The following is a 21503-nucleotide window of genomic DNA, read 5'->3' on the forward strand; positions in this document are numbered from 1 at the left end:
CCTTCCTTCCTTCCTTCCTTCCTTCCTTCCTTCCTTCCTTCCTTCCTCCCTCCCTCCCTCCCTCCCTCCATTCATTTCCTTCTGATGTGCTGGACACTGGGGATATAAGGATGAATGAATAAAGCTCATTCTTTGCTCCCAAGTTGCTTGCACCTGATGGTGGAGACAGACAAACAAAAAGGTCCTTTCCCTGGGGGTTTTACAAAATTCTGATGCCAGCCCAGCAAATGCAGATCCTTGCTGTGGGGTGGGCCTGCACATCAGTGTATTCGGAAAACTCCCCAGGCGGTTTTCATGTGCAGCCCTTGTTCTGAGCCCTGCCTACAACAGGGTGGTCCCCTGCTATGATTCAGGGCCTGGCCCTGGAAACTCCTCCCATGGTCCTTGTGTCCTGGCTCTGTCCCTTCCCGCTGGGTGGCCTTGGTCAAGTCCCTTAACTCTCTGTGACTGGGTTTCCTCATTTGCAAAACAGGCATGGTGATGTCCCTCCTGGGGAGTTACTGGAAAGATTCCATGAGCTGCAGGCACACGGAGCCGTGAGGGCTCAGTCAACAGGGGATATTGTTACTAAGCACTAACAAAGGGGCACTGAGCAAATGGGAAGGGTGTAGAGGATGGGGCAGAGGGCTGAGCAGTTAGTTGGGCAAAGGCAAGTGGGGAGAGAAGGACCCTGGAGAACGAGGGACTGGGGGGAGCAGGGGGTGGGGAGTGGCCAGTCCTTCCAGGCCCAGAGCGCAGCTTGTGCAAAGGCCCAGAGGCACAGCTGTGTGCGAGGGGAGAGCCCGCGGTAAGGGGTGGAGCGGAGGGAAAAAAAGAGGCCTGGGAGGCTCCCTGTGCTGAGGCCGGAAGCTCTTTGGGGACCAGGGGTGGGTTGGGGGCAGCCATGCGCCAACGGCCTCTCCTGTCCCAGCCCTGCGGCTGCTGAACAGTGGCAAGACGTTCTCGAGGGTGGAGGCGACGCTGAGCTGGTCTGAGGCCCTGCGGTACTGCCGGCGGCACCACACGGACCTGGCCGACCTGCAGAGCATGAACAGCGTGAGCAGCATAAGCTCCCTCTACTCCCTCACGAGCAGCACCGAGGCGTGGATCGGCCTCTTCTTCGACGTGCGCGTGCGCGGCCTGAGCTGGTCCAGCGGCTCCACCTTCGCGGCGCCCGTGTGGAGCTCGCTGCCGGTGTTCGCCGAGGGCGTCTGCGCCACTCTGTATTCCGTATCCGTCTTCCCCAACCTCGGGGCCGCCTCGTGCACGGCGCAGAAGCCCTTCATCTGCTACTACGGTGTGTGCTCGTGGGTTCGAGTCCGGTCCTGCGCCCGCTCTTCCTCCGGGGTGGCTTCTCCCGAGCAGGTGGGGGGTGGGGTGGGGGGCGGGCCCTCTCACGTCCTTCCCAGGACGAGGACGACCCGCTGCTCTCTTAACCCCGCCGCTACACGCGTCTCTGCAGCCTTGGTTTCTATCTCCTCTGTCCCTCGTTCCTCCGACTCCGTCAGAGAAACAAGTGGCAATCAGCGTGGAGAGAAGGTGAAATCTGGGCTGTCCCCTCCTGCCGGTTAGGGATTTGGGAGAAGAGGAAAAAGAAAGGGAGGAAAAAGGAAAAGCGGGTGGGGGATCCGCTTGCATCTACGCAGCAAAGGCAGCAGAATTCAGCGTTGCTCTTCCCACAGGGCACAGGTCCGGTTTTACCTCTCATGGTGGCAGGGAGAGTAGTGGATGGGAACCAACCCCTTCGGACATCCCTGCAGGAAATCGGCGGTGCTCAAGGGCCCCGTCCTGACCCCATCTTGGCCCCATCCTGCCCCTGCTGGTCCCTCTCTGCCCATGCCACCGTCCTGGGGGGATCACACAGGGGGATAGTTACAGACCAGACGGCACTTTTCTGGTCAAAAGCGCCAACTTCTGCTTTTCTGTGTCACCCAAACCCCTCAAACAGGGGCACGGAGCACAGCTGGACACCTCCCCTGTTTTCCGCCACGCCGCGCCTGTCATGGGGCCTTGAAATACAGCCCACGGGGGCGAGGCTTGACCTTCAGATTCCCAAGCCAGTAGAGACGGTCAGGAGTGCTGGATGTGCAGGGGTGGGAGCCCCTCAAAGAAAGGGCCCTGGGCGCAGGCTCTCCCCTCCTCCCTCTGGTGTCCTTGGGCTCCACTGAGGCACGTCCTGACTCCACAGGTCCTCCACCCCGGTCGTTGTGGGGGGGGGGGGGGGGGAGGGTCTGCCCTGCCCCCACAGTCAGTTCTCAACACAGAATGAGCTCTTAAAAATACAAACCAGGTCACTCTGCTCCAACACATTCAATAGGTGGCTTAGCACTTAGGGTCACGTCCCTTTTGAGGCCGACCAGGCCCTGCCTGACCTTTTGGCCTCATCTCCTCTCCCTGCCCCTGGCCACACTGGCTCTCTGCTCCTCAGACACACGCTGCCCTTTCCCACTTAGGGGCTTGGCCTTCGCTCTGCCTGGGGATCTCCTTCTACCACTTTGCAAGGCTGGCTCCTTCCTATTCTCTTCAAAAGCCAGGATCCTGTTTGTCTAATTTCTGCTGTTTTCCCCGGGCCCAGAACAGTGTCTGCCACAAAATAGGGGCTTTCTCTCTCTCTCAATCTCCCTCTTTCTCGTCCTGTATATATTTCTTGAATAAATGTCACAGGGATGGAGAAAGCTGTTTACCCTGGAGCCCAAGGCATCTCCTGGCTTCCGCTTGGTTCCCGGTGCCTGCAGAGGTTCCCTCCCCGTGACGCATGCTCTGTTTCTGTTTTCCAGACCCTGCTGTGGGGCACCGCACCCCCACAGAGCCCGCTCTCAGCCCAACCACCTCTCCAAAGCCAGGTACGCACCTGGGAGCTCTGCCTGCCCTCTGACTTGTGCACCTGGGCTGGCGGGCAGGGTCATGCCACCCTGTGTCCCCTCTGCTCCTCCCTACCCTTGCCTGGCTGAGGGATCCTCTGGCTTTGCTGTCCCCGGGCTGAACCCCGTGGAGAGAATCAGTCCGGTTTTATTATTCAGAGGAACCCAGACAGGGAAGTGACTCGCTCAAGGTCTCCAACCAGAGAGGGGCCGTTAATGGCCCAGGCTGCATCCCAGCTCTGGTGAGGCCCCTGCTTCCGTGGTGGGTGAGGGGGACTTCCCTTCTGATATGCCTGCCCTGGAATCTTCTGTTTTTAATTGTTTTTTAAGTTTATTGATTGATTTTGAGAGAGACAGAGAGAGCGAGCAGTGGAGGGGCAGAGAGAGAGAGAGAGAGAGAGAGAGAGAGAGAGGGAGAATCCCAGGCAGGTTCCACACCGTCAGAGCCCGACGCGGGGCTGGAACTCATGAAACTCGAGATCATGACCTGAGCTGAAACTAAGAGTCGGATGCTTAACCAACAGAGCCACCCAGGTGCCCCCTGCTGTATATTTTTTTAAACTTTCTTCACATCGGGTGTAAAGAATCCATGACAAAGGGAATACACTCCCCACTCCCTCTGCTTTATGGAGCTGGTTTTCCGCACGCTACGAAATACGGAGCTGTAGAGTGAAGATGGCCGGGCGTCCAAGGTGGACCTCGTCTGAATCTCATCTTGCCATTTAATACGGCGTGAGTTTGGGCACATCATCACCAGCACGGGCCCCCGCTTTCCCACCTGTATGATGAGGTCGATAGCATCTACCTCTCGGGATTATAATGAGGATTTAAAAAGATGACGTCTGCCACATGCATAGCTCGGGGCTGGGGAGTCCTCGCTGCATAGAGGATAGCTTTAAAAAATCAGTTTAGGGGCGCCTGGGTGGCGCAGTCGGTTAAGCGTCCGACTTCAGCCAGGTCACGATCTCGCGGTCCGGGAGTTCGAGCCCCGCGTCGGGCTCTGGGCGGATGGCTCGGAGCCTGGAGCCTGTTTCCGATTCTGTGTCTCCCTCTCTCTCTGCCCCTCCCCCGTTCATGCTCTGTCTCTCTCTGTTCCAAAAAAAAAAAAAATCAGTTTAGATAGGGAAAATGAGGGAAACATCAGGCAAATCTTGCCGGGCTTAGGTGAACCAGGATGTGTCCGCGAGTTTGGGAGGCCCTATTTGAATCTGAGGATGTGGCTCTCTGTTCTGCAAATAGAGGTGTTTCCTTCATCGGGTCTCTGGAATCAGTCCCTCAGGATCTGGCACCGCATCCTTTCCCAGTCCCGCTGTTTAGAAGCAGATGCGCGGGCTTGTGTGCTACAGATGAGACAGGCCTGGCAAGGGGCGGTCGTGGGGGGTCGGCCCAGGCCAGCCTCCGGCAGAGACGGGGGAGGGAGGGTGCGGGCTATGGGAGGCCGGCATCCCGGGCTGTCTGAGCCCCGCTGGAAGTCGGGCCCACTGGGATGGGCACGCTCTGTCTTTTCCCTGGCTCTCCACATATGATGGATATCACCCCCTGTCTCTATCCTGCCTTAGCCCTGGAGCCTCCTGAGAGCCGGCGCCATAGTTAGAGCTGCTGGAAATCACAGATGAGGCTGCCTCTAAAGTAGGATTGTCCCGTTTTCCTCCTCACCTCCCCATAAAGTGTCACTACCTTTTAATCAAGTGCTAATTATTTGCACGCACGGTGCGAAACCAGTTGCATACGTGGTTTCGTTTAGGCCTTTAAATTAGTCTAGGTGCTATTATGCCCATTGCACAGATGAAGAAATGGAAACTCAGACTTAGCTTGTAAGGACTTTAGCCCCCAGCAGGGCTCTTCAGCCCCGCCTTTCCTAATTTGCATTCTCTCGGCCGCTGCCATGATAGCCCATCCGTTCTCCCAATGTGGTGTTTAGTCTGCCTGTAAAATGGTGGGTTTCCTCAAATCCAACACCCAAGGACCGGGACAAGGGCCCGAGTCAGACCCGAGCTCTGTCCCAGGGGAGCAGTGAGGCTTGGTCTGTCAGAGATCCAGGACCTCAGGCCTGCGGTCTCCCTGTTTTTTGCCCCCAGCTGTGGTCCAGATTGGCCGACAGACCTTCATGCGATTTGACCAAGAAATGACCTGGCCGGAGGCCCTGCGGTATTGCCACAGCCACCACACGGACCTGGCCGACCTGCAGATGGTGACCGACGAGGCGGGCAAGGAGGCCTTGAAGTCCATCACGAGTGAGACCGAGGCCTGGATCGGCCTCTACTTCGACGCGACCTCTGGGTCTCTGAGCTGGTCGAGCAACCTGGGTGCCAGCATCCCCACCTGGCTTCAAGTGCCCGAGCTGGGGACGGGACTGTGTGCGGGGCTCCGCACCTACGCGCGCTACTCCCCCCGAGTGTATTCGTTGGCCTGCTCTTCCCTGAGACCCTTCATCTGCTTCTATGGTGTGTGACAGCCTGTCCCCACGGGCCCTGGGCTTACCAAGGATAGAACGGGATGGGACATGGGTTTATTGAGCAGCAGGAGACGCTGAGGTTGGACCCAAGGAAGAACCTCTAGACCCTGAGGGTAAGAGGAGCTTCTGAGGGAGCTTGAAAGAAGGAGTGGAGCCCATCGAGCCTCAGGGCCTCAGGGCATTAGCAGTTAGCAACGGTGATTAGTTTTTGGGCAATGCAGAGGTTCAAAGCATGGACTTGGGAATCTCACACGGGCTTTACCATTTGCTAGAAATAAGGCACGTGGCATCTCTGAGCCTCCTTTTCCTCTCCTGGAAAATATATTTAACAAATGGCTTCGGAGACTGAATGAGAATGTATAGAACAAACCTAGCAGAGACCCTGGCACAGAGTAGGCGCCCAGCAGATGTTAGCGGTTGTCACTGTTGTTGAACTCTAAGTGCACGTGAACCAGAGGCCTGCCTGGCTATTCTGGATCTTGTGTAGAGTGTGTCCTCAGCAACAGGTGCGTCCTGCCTTATCCTTTTCTTCTTTTTTTTCTTTCTTTCCTGACTTCTTCCCTCCCTCTCCTCTCCCTTCTTCCTTTCCAGTCTTCTTTACTTTTTGTAACAGCTTTACGGGATATAGTCCACATACCTTAAAAATCACCCTTCTTAAGTGTCTAACTCAGTGGCTATTAGTAGTCACGGGGTGTCCAGGCGTCACCACTAATTTTAGGACATTTTTGTCACCCCGAAAGGAACTCCTTGTCCTCGAGCAGTCACTCCCCATTCTCCCTCACCCTCAGCCCCGACAGCCGCTAATGCACTTTCTGTGGATCTGCCTGTTCTTGGCTGTTTCTTTCGGTGGTTTGGATTTGATGAGAATGGGGATCCTTATCTACCAAGGAAGAATGATGGTCCCTCCCTTGCAGGGCTTCTCTGAGGATTAAAGGCCCGGCAAGCCCCCGCCCGCAGCCGGCACATGCACATGCACGCATGCACACTGAGCTGGCTGAGATGGGCAGCTGGTGGGGCTGCCGGCAGGCCTTAGGGGAGGCAGACCTGGGGGCGCTCTGTGCCAGGTCGGCCCTGTCCTCACCACTCTCCTTCCTTACTCACAGACCCTTCCGTTGGGCACCGGGAGTCCACAGCTCTCCAGCCATCCTTTCACGCTCCCTCCTCAGAAGTGGCCGCGGAGACCATGCGCAGGCCAAGTACGTGCCTGTTTTCGGTTCTGTGTGGGTGCTTTGGACCTGTCCTTGGCTGGGTCCCAAGGTCTCAGGGTCTGAGAGCTGGAGAGGTCACCTGCATGCCCCGTGGGATCCGCCCAGAAGAGGATTTTCCAGACCACCCCCACCCCCTGCAGGGCCAGCTGGGGTTGGAGAAGGGGGACTCAGTTGCCATCAACCTCCCTCTTTGACCTGGGCCACGAACTTGCAGTTCCAGGGCAGGAGGCTCAGGAGAAGCTGTGTGGCACCCCCAGTGAGGTGATGAGGGCCAGCCTGGGAGACAGAGGGGAAGACTCTGGGCAGTGCTCCTGAGAAGTCATCAGAGAGGCCTTTGAGGTTTAGCATCCAGAGGGGGAAGCACAAGAGAGGTGCCTGTCGAACCCATTGTGATTCTGGGCTCCTCTGGGTGGAGAAAAGATTCCAGATGAGTTGTTGGGACTATGTGTGGGGACACGTTGGGAAACACAGTGATTGCCCTCCTACAGCATTTTTAAATTCCTGAAACATCTTCACAGCTATTACCTAATTTTGCTTCCCAAGAGTTCTGAAGCTAAGTAGGGTAGTTGAGGGCAGAATCACGGTTCTCCTGGCTTTGTTGCAGATTCCGAAATCTGACAAAGGTATTCTTGCCTTTTCTGAGGACACAGAGAAGTTAGGGAACTTGCTCATAGTTGCACAGAGCTTTATTTATTCTGGGGACACAAAGAAAAATCAGGGGCCGCTCTCAAGGAGCCCAAGGTGTTGATAGTTGGTGTTGTGTGTATAGGCACAGGCATGATGGGGACATGGGGGGGGGGCGGAGTGTCTCAGTCCCTGTAATCATCTGGATTTTTGGAGGAAGTGATTCTGTTTGTGTTTTGGACCCCGAGAAGGAATTAGCTTGCAAAAGGAGCGGGGGGGGGGGGGTGTGCAGGTAGGAGCTGCAGGTGGGGTGCGGTGCTTAGCGTTGAGCGGGGACACCCTGATCCTACAAGGAGAACTCCCTGTGAGCTGCGAAGGAACGTGGCCCTCACCCTGACGGCAACAGCTCCAGGGCCTGGGCCTGTGGTCAGATTCGGAAGAGAAACTGGGTACCATCCTGTCCTCCGCTTCCCACGTGAGGTCTAACCTGGCCCCTGTCTGGCCGCCCCAGGCCGGGCTCAGCCCGGTCGGCCCTGGGAGCGCAGGGCCAGGCGTGGAAGAACCGCAGGGCCGCCGCAGGGCCCCGGGAGCCGGGCGCCCCGCGCGCCCCGCCTCGGCCGCTGGACGCCACCCGTCGGGGTCTTTGTCCCACGGCCCGAGCTTTCTCTCCTGCCGCCGGGACCAGCGCCCGGCGCGGCTCCCGAAGCGAGTCAGCCCTGGGCCCGCCGAGTGCGCCCCCCGCGCGCCCCGCTCCCGAGAGCCCCGCGGCTCCCCAGCCAAGGGGACGGCTGCCACGCGGCCTCCGGCCCAGCCTGCGCGCCCCGGGGACTCCTTACCCCGCGAGGAAGGGGCCGGGACCCCGCTGGTAACTGTTCAGGGCGCGACCTTGGCCCCACGGCCCGGGCCTCCCCGCCGAGAGCGGCTCGCCGTCCGGGGACGCTGTCTATCTATCCCCCCGGGGGGGCGGGAGGCCGGGCCCGCTCTGGCCGCCACTTCGAGCCCTGCCACCGTCCACGCGTCCCCGGAGGTCCCCGTTACCGAAGGCAAGTCCGCGACTCCGCGGGAGGCAGCAGCGGGCCCCGTGCCCGGCTCCACCCTCCGTTCCCCCAGGTCGGCCCCAGATAGCGGCTCCCGGCTTCCAGGGAGCTTCCCGGGGACAGAAGAGAGCGCCTGGGGACGTTCCGCTCACCGCGCTCCCGGAGCGGGCAGCCCCCAGCCGGCCGCACGCGGGGAGGACGCCTTGTAGACGGCTAAGTGAAACAGGTGCCCGCCCGAGTCGCCGCGGGTTGGGGACGCCACACCAGCCAGGCCCCGGCGCCCGGCTGCTCCTCTGCGGTGACAGAGCCTGAGGCCCCATGCCCAGGCTGCAGGCCAGGCGGTTGAGGGCGGGGTCGTGTGCTGGGCCACAGTCTCCCTGCCCTGGCTGCATTCCTGTCCACTCTACAGGTGCAGCCAGAGCCGGGGCACCTGCTCAGCCTCACTGGGTAATGATTTAAGGGGCGGGGGGTGGGGGGCGCGAATCCAGGGGAGAAACAGGCTATTTGGGCTGTAGGAGTCTGATAGCCAAGGGAGCCACGGGTTGGAATGTTGACCCTACTACTGACAGTGTGGCCTTAGGCAAGTTTCCTAACTTCTCAGAGCTTCATTTTTTCTCTTTAAAGTCGAGAAAAATACCAGTGTCATGAGCTATGGTCCAGTGCCTGGCGTCTGACAGATGCTCAATAAATGGCAGTTATACTACTCTAATCTCAATTCACTAGTGAGATGTTTAGTGATTCATTCCATCTCCCGCCTCTGTCCTTACTCGACAGACGGGGCTGGCCTCGTTCTCATTTTATTAATTATAAATGATTATGAATGATCAGATTATGAATTATTGAGATTGTGGAATCTCACAGGGCAGGGGCTGTCTTGTGCCTCTTTGTATCTTTCCCAGGCCTTGAACAGTGATTTACACGTCGGTGGATGATTGAATTCAACAGTCACTTCCTGAGTACTGGTTTTGAACAAGGCATTGAACTGAGGATACCAAGGAAAGCAGGACCTGTTTCCTGTTTTTAAAAGAGCTTAGTCTAATAGGGACTAATAGAGACAACAGTCCGATAAGTGCTGAGCCAGAAGTGTGACCTGAGCGCCTTGGCAGGAAAGTGACTCATTCATTTTGCCTGGAAAGGTGGCAGTAATTGGACAAAAAGTTCATGGAGGATTTTAGGCAGCAAACACTAGAACATTCTTCCTGGCAGAGGGAACAGCACAGCAAAAACGAGTAGGTATGAAAACGTGTGGTTTGGGAACGAAAGCAGTCTGATGTGACCAGGGTGTAGGTCACGTATTTGGGGAGGGAGTGACAAAGGAAGAGGGAAAGAGGGACAAATTCTGAAGGACTTGACCTTGCGGCAGGTGGAGGCATCGGAGGTTTTCAGCAAGCAAGCAAAACGCTCAGAGCCGTAGTTGATAGAAGCAAGGTGGCTATAATGACAGGGGACAGTGCTTGTCGTGACAGGGCGTTAAAGGGACAAAGCGCGGTTCAACGTTATACATGTAGTGCACTCAACGGCACACGGAAGGGAAACCCCCACCTGTGCTTGGCAAAAAAGACTGGACGGAAACGCGTAGAAATGTTGACAGTGGTTCCAGTCGGGTGATGAGACTATGCGCGTTTCTCCCATTCTGTGTGTCTGGATTGTACACAGCGATTCACTTCACCAGAGGAATGTGCAGTGCTTCGGGCGGGGAAAGAAGAGGGCATTTGGAGAGGAGGCCAACCAGGAGAGGAGGGGCAGGAAGGGCACGTGTGGGGCCAGCAGCGTGAGGAGGGGCGCGAGGGAATGAATTGGTTTTAGGCTGTTTGCAAGTGACGTTAACTGAAGAAATATAGATGCAAACACATTTTTAAAAAAAAGCTCGGCTTTGTTCTCTGAGTCACAGAAATCCAAACTAAAAGCGAGATGAATTTTTAAAACGACTTTTTTACTTACCAGCCGGGCAAAGATTGGAAGGGCTGAAAGTGTTGATGGGAAAGTGGAAAAATCAGCGATCCTAGGCACTGGATGGGAGGGTAGACTGGAGCGGCCCTTCTGGTGGCGTGTCTGTTCTGAGATGGAAATACCCTCTCAGACAGAAGCCCTGTTTTGGGGAATTAAGAAATAATAGTACGAGGTGCACACTTACATATGCGTCCTCCACACACAGGGCTCTTTTATTGCAGCATTATTACAGTGAGAAGTGGAGGCAATCTAATGTCCATTGAAAGCAGATGGGTTAAGTAAGTTACGGTACAGTCAATGAAATACTATACAGCGTTTAAAGAGAGTAAGGTAGATCTTTATGCATTCAAATTATAAAACCCAAGTGTGTGAAGAATGTTCTGTAGCAAACTGTTAACAGTGGTTGCCCCTGGGTCAGGGGAGGGGATACTTTTGTTTAAATATTTTACAATAATATACCACAAAAACAATATGATCGTTCCATATCTGGAAAAAAACAAAAACAAAACAGACCTTTGCAAGGCACCAACAGGGGTTTGGTGACTGGACAGGAGAGGGAGTCAGAGAGCAGCTGAGGACCCTGGGGTCTCTGGGCCTCAGGAGACGGGCAGCCACATAGGGGAGAGGAGGTTGTTGGGGGGAGGCTGAGCTTGGTTTTGGAATACCTTGAGTCTCAAGTGCTGCTTCTTGATGGCGACGTTAGGGGTCCCTGACTGCCAACGGTGGGGGCTCCGGGAAGCCGGCAGAGCCATAAGGCATCGCGCCCCTGGGGTGTGAAAGAAAACATCTGCCCCTGGGAAGAGTTCTCGTTAATACTGCCCAGGCCCCACAAGTCCTGCTGTCAGGGACGCTTTCTGGGGGACGATGGCGTAACAACGCAGGGGCTGGGTGCGTGAGCCTGTGGGGGCGGGTCAAGGTCTGGCCGGGACGGTCGGTCTCTGCAGCGGCTGTGTGCAGAGCGGTCGGTGGCTCTCCGTGCCCGTCTTCTAGCTCAGGGGCAGCCACCAATCTCAGACCACCCTGCTCCCGGCCGTATTTGCAATGGCTCCTTAATTTCCCCCTCCTACAGCTGTGACCACTGAAGGAAGTGGCAGTGCCGTGAGAGAGACAGCCGCCCCCACTCAGGCCCAACGCGTGAGCTCACCCGAACACCCAGAGTCTAAAGGCAAAACTCCGGCGCCAGCATCAGGTAACTGCCTCTGGTCACCAAGGACCCGCTCCGAACAGCGGAGCAGTTAAATCCGGATGGCCGCTCCTTAGCACAGGGCACCCGAGACCTTTTCGTGAGACAGCATCAAGTGCAGGGAAGGGAACCGGAACAAAAGGAACAAGGACGAGGAGCCTGGAGTTAGCGACCTGACTACTGTTAAAGCTCGGAGAGCAAGTATCCTCCCTTCAGAACCTCCTCTTCCTCAGCTGCAGAAGAGGTGTAGTAAAAACTACCCTGCCTACATCGTGGGGTTGTTGCGAGCCAGCGATGAGGTATTTATGCAGTGGTGCGTCATAAGCTATAAAATGCTCTACAGATACAGGGCAGCCCTGTCACGAGGCTGCATGTGGTTCCCGGGAAGATGACAGCGGCTCGTGGCCCAAGGCTGAGCATGTTTATTGGCTCAGAGAACCTACTCAGAGCTTTCCGGGGTAGCGTTGGCCTTTAAAATGTGGGCCCAGGGATAGGTGAGTATTTCCAGCGCGGTGCGGAGTATCTGCTTAATGCATTTGTTAAAAGGAAGGGGGGAAATACAGGAGAGACAGAGAAGGGGAGGACTGCCTGGCCGCGGCCACTGGCTGGTTAGTCCTAACTGTGGCTGAGCATCCTCCAGCCCGGCAGTTTCTTTCCTCTTCCTTTTTGAAATCCTAAATCTCTGTGCAGCATCTGTGGTGTCCAGTGGGCAGTCCTGTTGAGAACTTCAGGCGTCTGACGACAGTAGGCTAATTTTCTCTGAACCAGGCAGCCCTTTCTTTTTCAGGGCAGGTCTTTGGAATCCTGAAAGCGGATTTTACCATCCCAGCTCTCCTGGACCCAGAAGATGTGAAAGACCAATTTTTGAGTGAGGTGAGACTTCAGACCACCCCTGCTTTTGGTCAGATGGCTTGACAATGCAAGGCGACACCGTCAAAACCAATAAGCCTGGAGAAAAAGTTTGGGAACATGAGCTCCTCTGTTCCCACTGCTGTTCCCACGCTGGCTCGTGGTGACAGGTTGGTGCCTGTGCTGAGACTTTTTCAGATCTTTTTCTTCTCTCTGTAACATGTTTCTTGAGCTGTTTGTTTATTTGTTTGTTTGTTTGTTTTAAATGAAGACAGCATAATCAGAAGGACCTGTATTGGGGTCTGGCTTTCTACTTGTTAGTCGTGCGACCTGGGGCAAGTAATTTAATCTTTCTGAATATCAGTTTTCTCACGAATTAGGGCCAACGAAACCTAATTCATATGGTTGGTATTAAGTGAAATATTCCAGATAAAGTGCTTAGCAAATTAGCACGTAGTAAGTGCTCAATAAACACAAACATTAGCTATTATTACCAGCATCACTGTCGCTCATCCGAATATACATTTGTTCCAGGCTCCCCACCCTGCCCAGTCCTCTGTTCTTTTAAAGTATTATGAGATGGGACATTGTGAAGAGGAAGAAGTGTTCCTAAATACTGCAGCAAAAGCTTGAAGCACGTTTTTCAATTATACCAGAGAATGATCGTTAAGATGTCAGAGTTAGAGAGTTCCTTACAGGTCATCTAACCAAATCCTGATGTTACAAGAAAAGAGACTGGCATTTATCTGGTAGCTCACTGCAGTTTACTCACAGGCCAAAGAAATAGCACCTGGCAACTCATTCTAAAACCTCACAAACTCGTTTCTGGAAAGAACGGTGGTGTGCGCGTGCGTGCGTACGTGTGCGTTTGCGTACGTGCGCGTTTGCGTGCGTGCGTCCGTGCGTCCGGGGCCCTGGGGAGGAACGAGCGAGCTCTCCGTGCATTTCGGAACAGGTGCAAATGATGCAAATGATGCAGTTGGACATCGGATCGTTATGTTAGAAGTTCAGTAAGACCGCAGTGCGAGTACTGGGTTTCCAAAAGTCAAGGACTCTTTTTTTTGGGATGTGGGAGGGAACCAAACCGGAAACCATCTTCCTTCTCTGGAAAAGTAAAGCCAATAATAGGAAAATTGGGGTCAAAACGGGGATCTGGCCACCTCTGTCGGAATGTATCTGTTCCCTATTAATGGGGACAATTTTTGCCTCACAGCTTTAAAGGGTGGAAATGGTGGCAACCATGTGTGTGTCGGAAGGTAGAGTATATAGCATTAGTTTGAGCCGCATTTTAAATTGCAAACAGAAGGCAAGGAAACACACCTGCAGCCAGCTTGTCCCCATTCCAGGGACGGGGACAGAGAGACATTGTAACAGACGCACCCAGTGCTCAGGGCTCAATATGCATTAGTGGTTGTTAACCCCAGCTGAAGTTACTGCCTGGAGAAGCGGGCGGGGAAGCGCAGCCCCAGTCCCTAGAGAGATCAGTGACCTGGTCGGTGGTGGAACTCAAGAGGCCTCTTTTCTGATTTCAAAGTTCAGTCGTGATTCTGATAAATGGGACTGAGAAGCACCGGTAAGTCATTTGTTTCAGCCCCGTTTGTCATCAGACTCTCCGCACCCCCCCTTGGAGGGGGTGGGCAGTGGTGGTGGAGGCGGTGGTCCTCGTGTCCTAACACAGTTGATTCGTGTACTTTCCGGTTGGGGTAGGTGCGATCCTTCACAGAGACTGGTGGGGGGCGGGGGGCGCGCCCCCGGGGGTAAGAAAAAGAAAGGGTATGGCTGGTCACAAAGGGCATAGCAGTGGGCAGTTTAGGCCGGGAGGTCACAAGACAGCAACAGCAGTTTCTCTCTGATGTTTCAGATCCGAGAAGTCTTAAAGCTTACATTAGGTCACGAGCAATTCAGATTGAAATGGGTTGGCTTTGAAGTGAACAAAAAATAGCCCATGTCGGCAGACCCGGAGGCTTCTCACACCATCTTGTCTGGATTTTGAGGGACTTGTGGTCTATGATGCTAGCAGATGAGAACATACGTTTGTTCCAGGCGCTCAGAAATAACTGCGGATATACGAAGAGGTGACTACACAGCTACTGGCCTCCCTGGATTTTATAGGGTGCAGGAGGTAAGCAGAGGAAGATGGAGGCATCTGGGAACAGTAACCTTGAGAATGACAAGCAAACAGGAACCCAAACCCCAACGAAACAACACCAGTCCTGAAACAAACCGCATTCATCTCCCTGGAGAAGAAAGAGAGGACAGCGGTGGCTGAGAAGCTGAGGGAGGCCACACTTCCGGAGAAGCGGAGGGCACTTTCTTCACTAGCCACCCGAGCTGTTACAGAGACCTCAGGCTGTCCGGAGTGAGGAGCTCCCTGAGGGCATCCTCGCAATACGACACATTAATGGTGGGTTTGTCCTCCTCCATCCGAACACTCTTTGCCTGTCCGGTGGGAAGTTCTCCAACACGTTGTCCTCAATGCTAAGACAGAACTTCAGAAGAATGTTCCCGTAAGCACGTCCTTTCTGGTTTTTCTCCAGGTGTTCTAATCATCCAGATACATGCTCGAAGTAAGGTGGTAACATGTCAAATACAGTGGCAACTTTAGTCTGAGATGTTTAAAGTTAAAGTTTATTTGTATTCTTTGTAGGAATAGCAATAAAAGACCTCAAACGTATCTATATCTGTACATGTACAAGAACCATCAAAAAGTATTCACAGAACAAAAATAAATCTTCTTTAGAACAAACCCAGGTAATGAAATGCAGATATGGATCTCACGTATGGAATAATCTAAGTGCTACCGGCACAAAAATATGGCTTTAAAAGTAAAATAAAATCTTGGGTTTTGTTTTTCTAAGGTGTATTTCTCTTTCTTGAAATAAAAAATAAATTATTTAGAGCTATCATTGTAAAATAGTCATGTGCATTAACACATTCTTATTAAGGCCCTGGAGATGAAGAACAAAATCAAATTTAGAAGGTAAAACTCACAGGTGTGATTCAGGTCAGTGTGCTGTGCCGTCTGCTCGAGTTAGTTTTAATGCAACTAGGAAATATCTAAGCACCAGTCAAAACTCAACCTTTAGTATTTATCTCAGAAAACTTTTCTGCAGGATGGTGGTCATTGAGTCAATTAGCACTCAACCTTTTGGTGAACTGGGGATTTAGAATTTTCCCCTGGGAGTTTAGAAGTGACCTAAGTACAGTATTTAGACGTAAACCTTTGTACTCCCTCCCACAGACGATGGAGGCCCCCAAAACACAGCTTCTGTGGAAATCTTTCTACAACAACAGATAAATCTGGCTCTAGGTCCCAAACCATATCATTTCCTAGTGAAGTATGAGAGCATCTGAATGAAAAATAGGAAATGAATAGGAGATAACGATGCATGCTGAGATAGGGGCAAATGACCACTTTGCTTTCCTGGGGCGACACCAGATTTGCCAAGTCTTGCCGGGTTGGTTCCTCAAATACCTGAAGATAAACTGATTAGGAACCAAAGCTGCTTCTTTCTGGATCCTACTCTCAGATCGATCAGTGACATTCAACTTTCTTTCCATCCCTCCCCGTGGTATGAATGACGATACCTACGTCAAACCAGATCAATTTCAAGTCAGTTGAACTCACGTAACACACATAACACATACCGTACATTTTAAAGAGGAACGAACCACGGTTATAACGTGTAACAAATGAGAGCAGAAAATCTACAAAGCTCAAGAAATTCTGAGAATCACTGCTCCGTAAGTGATTAACATTCAGAAAATGGAAGCCCTAGGAATTGTGTGTTTTGGGTTGGGGGTGTGTGTGTCATCTACAGAGATTGCCTTTCTTATCCGTGTATTTTAAGATCAGGCAAAGGATATCAGTTCTGTTCCCTTGAACCATTGGGCTACCGAAAGGCTGCTTGCTATACGTGAGTCCCCCTCTGCATCATGTGTGTTCCTCACGCTCTTTCACTCTTCATAAGATATTTATTCTATCTCATGCAAATTTCATCGCTTTTGTCCTTGCTAAACTCAAGAGCATTCATAATTGGGTCGTGACAAGAGGATGCTTCTAAAACTAATAACACTCACTCAGACACGGAAAGAGATTCTGCTTAAAAATTCAACACCCAACTTATCTTGCTTTTAAAAGACTAGTAAAATAGGTTCTTTCAATTGACCCATTGATGAAAACAAAGTATCCCAGATTCTTGGCCCTTGGGTAGGGGGTGGGAAGGCAGCTCTTTACCGCTGGGGCAAGCCGGAGATCTCACACCGGACTTGATAAGGGGAAAGGGAATGGAGAAGAAAGTCCCTTTGGTTTCCACAGTCCGTAGGAGGAGGTGGCCCCCATGGGCGTATCTGACGACGCACCGAAGCTGTGGCACGGGCTCGGGAGCCGCTGGGCCAGGCCCAGTGACAAGTCTAGTCTGGGCTCAAGGTCACATGGGACTTGGGCAATCCTAAAGAGGGTTCCTTCCCCAAGTTCAGTCCCACGACCAGCTTTCTCAGGAACTCCAAACTGAACATGACTAGAACTTAACCTAGATGGAAAGCAAAGCAAATACTAACGCAAACTCATTTGATGGCCACTGTCTTGCTCTGGGACTTCCAAAGAAGAACCGCTCCCAACCTGGGGTACCTCTGAGGACACAGAGCCCGGGGCCGAAAGAACCACAGATCCGTAAACAAAGGCTGAGGCCGACTAAGACCTGGAAAGCTTTACTTCTAAAGTCCAGCTAATTCTCAAGGTCGTACACCAGTCAGAGACTCCTGCTTTTTCTTTCCCTGTCCAACACCATCACGGGGAAAGGTGGAAGCCATCCAGAGAAAGCTACTTAGGACCAACTCAATACTGAGTGAAAACAACAAAAGCCTAGAGCAGCCTGATTAGCTCATTTTTCCACATTTTCCTTACCAACAGGCGGCCCCAGGCTCCAACTGTACCTTGGTGAGAGTGCCTGGACCACAGTGAGTGCTCAAGTGTTTGTTGTAGTTACCTAGGTGTCATCTCCTGGGGCCGTGGGGCACATTGCGGAGACGTGGGGCATGTGGAGACGTGGGGTATACGGTGACTTGATGGGAATGTAACTCTTTCTGCTGCTTCGGCCCAGGGAGCCTGTTGCTCCAGGGACGTAAAAAGGGAGTGCGAAAGCTCTTTCCTTAATTCCTAAACCCACACTGTCCTTGTTAATAGCCAAGTCCGGCTGTCAGCTAGACAAGCGCTTGGCAAGCACGTCACCTGAACTCCAAATTCCATTCAACCACGGTCCATGCCGCACCCTGCAATGTGGTGACGTGGGGGTGGAAGGCAGAGTGCAAGACACTGCTGTCTCACTCCACCCACGCCCTCCTCCCAGTAGAGCAGAGGTATGTAGTTATTCGGGCCGAAGCAAAGCCGATGAAGCAACGCCTCCGTAAAGATGATCTGCTATTTGCTGCCGTCATCCATACCCACGTAGAAGGTCTTTCAGAATAAGTTCCACAGGTTGCAGCTTCTCAGAAGAAATACTCAGAAAAATATTTGGATAGGAATAGGCTCAAAGGATAATCTGAAACTTAACATCTGGTAATAAATCTGAACTTCTAGCTGACTTCCAACTTTTGTTTCTTACTCTTCTTCTCTTCATTCAAGATAACCTGGCAATAGAGGGCTGCATAATTTTTCCAAACGCTTTGGGCATTTAATCTTCCCAAGTAGGCAGCCCTCTAAGGAGCTCCCACAATGCCAACAAGAAATATGCACCATCAAAAGCACATCTGATTTTTCTGTGTCGCCCCCAGCCCTCCAGTACAGGTAAGCTTATCCACCCTCTGTAAGCCTTAACCAACACTTCAGAGCTTCCACACCTCAATGCAAGACATCACCCAAGTTACATACTTAAGGCCACTGAAACTGACAATTCCTTTACCAGGCTTTCTGCAGCACAGTCGAAGGCTTTTATAAAGAAAGGATGAAACACGGCTAGAGCTGAGAATAGCCATGAACAAGGCCACCTACGTTTACATCCCTCCTGCCAACAAAGGGTACATCTTCAGAGTGAGTGAGATTTTTTTTTTTTCCTATGAAAATAAGTGATTTTGACCACAGTGTGCCTGCCCTAGGCTTAGAGGGAGGAGGTGAGACTATATAAAATAACTATCAGGGGTCGAGAAGATAACCAGGTGCCGAAGTGGGGGGGACATGAAAACCGCAGATCAGGCGCATGAGCAGCCTGCCTTCCATCTCTGACCAGCAGAAACGGGACGATTGTGAAGGGAAGTGTTTCAAAAGGCTGTGGGTTGGGGGGGGGGGCGTGGGGAGGCTGCTGAGACGCAAGCTCCAGCACAGAGATCCGCCTGGGCCCCGGGGGCCGTGCTCAAGAGGTCCGGATGCGAGCCTGGGGCACCGTGAAAGGGAGGCTATTCACAGACGTGGAGTCTGGGAGTCTGGGCTCCACCCAAGAGAGGACACGATACATGTTCTCTTGTTTCCTTATAATATTCTGTTATGTAGAAATACTCACTCCATGCATATGGCTCCCTCACGTCTTTTGTTTTTTAATCTTCCTTTCCTTTTTTCCTTTTTAAAAATTTCCTTATAGTTCATAATTTGAAACAAACATCATTAACTTATTTGGGAAATGTTGCTTTCTCAGTATAAAGAACTGCTTAGATCTTGCTTAACGAGACTCAAAAACCCTTTTACATTGTATCTGACGCGGAGAAGGCATGAACTTTCCTATTTGTGCAGTTATATGTACATATGTGTGAGTATATATGTATATATATTTGTATACATAATGTCCATTTTAAGACGTCACATTCCATACTTCTGATAATCAAGTTTGCATTCAAGATGACATTTCACACCTCGGGAAAAAAGGGAAGTAAATGAGCTTCCACGACGGTTTCTGTCCCACAGTGAATGAAGCCAAGGATGACAAATCGGTACAACAGAGTCATTATTGCCACATCTACGAAGAACACGGGAGAACAGCTGGAGCGTGCGGTCCTTGCGCTTCTCGTTTGCTTATTGTATAGGAGTTATCCTGACTTGTGTGAGAGGGCGATGCTTTGGGTCTGGATTTCCTTTCCAAATTTCAGTGAGGGAATTCGAAGAAGCCATTTAAGAGCTAACGACTGAGATAAAATTACCCTGCCCAGAGATTTGCTTGTACAATGGATAAAATCTTTATCCCAAACAAAAATGAAGTTACAAATAGAAAAGCTGTTTTTTCGTTTTTGTTTTTTAATAGGAAATAGTCAGAGATTCCTGCTATGGTATGATTAGCCCTTTTCTGTGTGGAAGAAAGGGTGTTTCTTTTGGATGGCTTATGGACAGCATATTGGGACAACCTCTCCAGGGGAGAGTAAACCCTGTTGTGATGACTGCTCCCGCCATGGGGAGGAGAGGGCAGTGGGTGGTGCAGATGGAGACGGGATGCAGAGACATGGATATTTATAGTTCTGTAAACTCTAAAGAGGAAAAAAAGAACACCCTTTATTACAACTGGGGTTAAAAAAAAGCCCCCTATCTAAAATGGAAAATTCCCGTCTGCTCTAGGCAGAAGGAAATAAACATCAACAGGAGTTCAGTAGAAATCACTCCCAAAGTCCGGTTTTGATGCCACAGCTCTTATCTGTGTTTCCGAGACAGCGCATTCCCAAATCAGATGAGCCGTCCGTCCGGAACCAGTCTTGGGTTGGCCAATGGGATAAATTGTTTTGTTTGGTTCTTGGTATTTGCATGTTCTCCTACAGGACAAGGGGGCCAGAGTGGGGTTTTGAGACTGGCAGGGGAATCCCTGAAAAATCCATTCTGACGATATCCTACGTCTATCAGATAGACACTCGGTCTCTACCTACTGAGCCCCTGGGCTCATTTCTCACTCACACATCGTTCCTACTTTTTCCTCCTCTAACAACTGCAGTGCTTTCAACAAGAGGAAAACAATAATAAAAATAGTAATAATTAAAAAGGTAATCTACATTATTAACTTCCTTTTGGTATATTACAGTGGTATTTTCTGTACATGGCCCAGAACTAAGTTCCCTATGTACACAAGAGACATGGGGGGAAAGCGTCGACCTTGGAAGGCTTAGCCTTCTGCCCTGAAAGACAAGGTTCCTTCTTCATTCAAGAGTTTCTCGCCACTCTGCTGTTTTGAAGTAGCAACATTCTGTAAACCTGGTGGGGTTGGGGGAAGGACTGGGGACAGGAGAGCGGGGAGATTTCCTTCTGTCTCCTCCCACAGTCTGTCTATTCACAGAGCCCGTCAGCAGCTGCTGTTTTTGAATTCACCATTCTCCGTGATGGAAAGCTTGGTGGGGTTGGTGGGGGAGATGCCATTGCGGACCTGCACACTGTATCGCTCCTTCACTTGGGTCAGTGCGCTCATCAGTCTGGTGTTGGCCGAATCCAGGGACACGATCCGTTTTTCCTGCAACACACGAATCGGGGCTTTATTCGGGCTACATGCAGGATATCACGGCGTGACACTCCACTCAATGACTGTTCTAGTACTTTCTATCAAACAGCAGTACGCATGATGCTTCCCAGACAAATGGAACGTCTCTGCCTCTTTCTGCACACTACTCAGGTTCAGCTTCCCTGAGCCCAATGGGTCTGTGTTCATTTTCTCTCGTTTTTTCCTTTCAGCACAGCAGGACTGGTTATTAATAATCCCTTGGGACACCGGGACGATGTGAAAATGACACCATGTGTTACTGCAGACGGTGCAACAGGGTGTCAAGCCGCCTTAAGGTATTCAGTGCTTTGGGCCAAAATTAAAACAAGGAAAATTAGGTGGCAAAGAAAGAAGCACCAGAGGTTTCATTTCACAGAGGAGAAGTGCTGTGTGCTCTACGGAGCTCGGCCCCCAAAGAGGGCACACCAGTCACATTTGGAAAGAATTCACGTTGTGCTCAAAATTAAAACGATACATGGTGGCAGTTTATAGTCACCAACAAAGTGAGGACGCAACAGCAAGAGGAGAAAAAGCAGCCAGAAGCTCAGACTGAGGGGTCGTTTGAATATGGGAAGGGAGATGTGGCCGAAGGGGATGCCGGAAACATAACACATGGAAACAAACAGAGAACACAAGCTCCTAGACTCATTCCAGCTCAGAGTTACTCCAGGAAAGCTTCCCAATAAGGAGACTGCTTTCATTTTACTTTTGAGTCTCTGGGGGAAAAATGCCTTAGAACCAATATTTTGGAACCAAAGATTGTTGACTATATACACTTATATAAAAAAAAAAGGGGGGGGAAGGGCCAAAACACCCCCAAAATATGGCAATCTAAAGGAAAGCAGGCTCATCTATGTTTAAAGAAAAAAAAAATCACCCCATCAAAATATTATCAGTCTCCCAAAGATTAGGAGAGAAA

General features: G+C 51.8%; 2 protein-coding genes across 12 annotated transcripts in view; one reads left to right on the forward strand and one right to left on the reverse strand.

The window, feature by feature from the left end:
• The first annotated feature begins 464 nt into the window (after nt 1-464).
• On the forward strand, nt 465-18089 carry CLEC20A (C-type lectin domain containing 20A). 2 transcript variants are annotated; one of them, XR_005781824.1, is made up of 8 exons: nt 465-1276; nt 2757-2822; nt 4919-5284; nt 6399-6491; nt 11184-11303; nt 12085-12170; nt 17770-17931; nt 18050-18089. XR_005781824.1 is itself a non-coding variant. In XM_040446678.1 (7 exons), exons 1-7 carry the CDS (start codon nt 1027-1029, stop codon nt 14086-14088), a joined length of 1062 nt encoding a protein of 353 aa, XP_040302612.1. In that variant the 5' UTR covers nt 465-1026; the 3' UTR covers nt 14089-14119. The 2 variants fall into 2 exon arrangements, 1 of the variants encoding a protein (XP_040302612.1); XM_040446678.1 differs by lacking the exons at nt 17770-17931; nt 18050-18089 and adding an exon at nt 14008-14119.
• RASAL2 (RAS protein activator like 2) overlaps nt 10300-21503 on the reverse strand; it is a 379294-nt gene continuing 368090 nt past the window's right edge. For 9 of the 10 annotated variants that reach the window (XM_040446672.1, XM_040446673.1, XM_040446674.1 and 6 more), the window contains one exon: nt 14754-20557. In XM_040446672.1, coding sequence (XP_040302606.1) covers nt 20415-20557 — 143 coding nt within the window. In that variant the 3' untranslated portion in view covers nt 14754-20414. The other variant, XM_040446671.1, reaches the window with a different exon arrangement.

This window comes from Herpailurus yagouaroundi, unplaced genomic scaffold, assembly GCF_014898765.1.
Source record: "Herpailurus yagouaroundi ecotype Mexico unplaced genomic scaffold, PumYag 195, whole genome shotgun sequence".
NCBI classification, from domain to species: domain Eukaryota; kingdom Metazoa; phylum Chordata; class Mammalia; order Carnivora; family Felidae; genus Herpailurus; species Herpailurus yagouaroundi.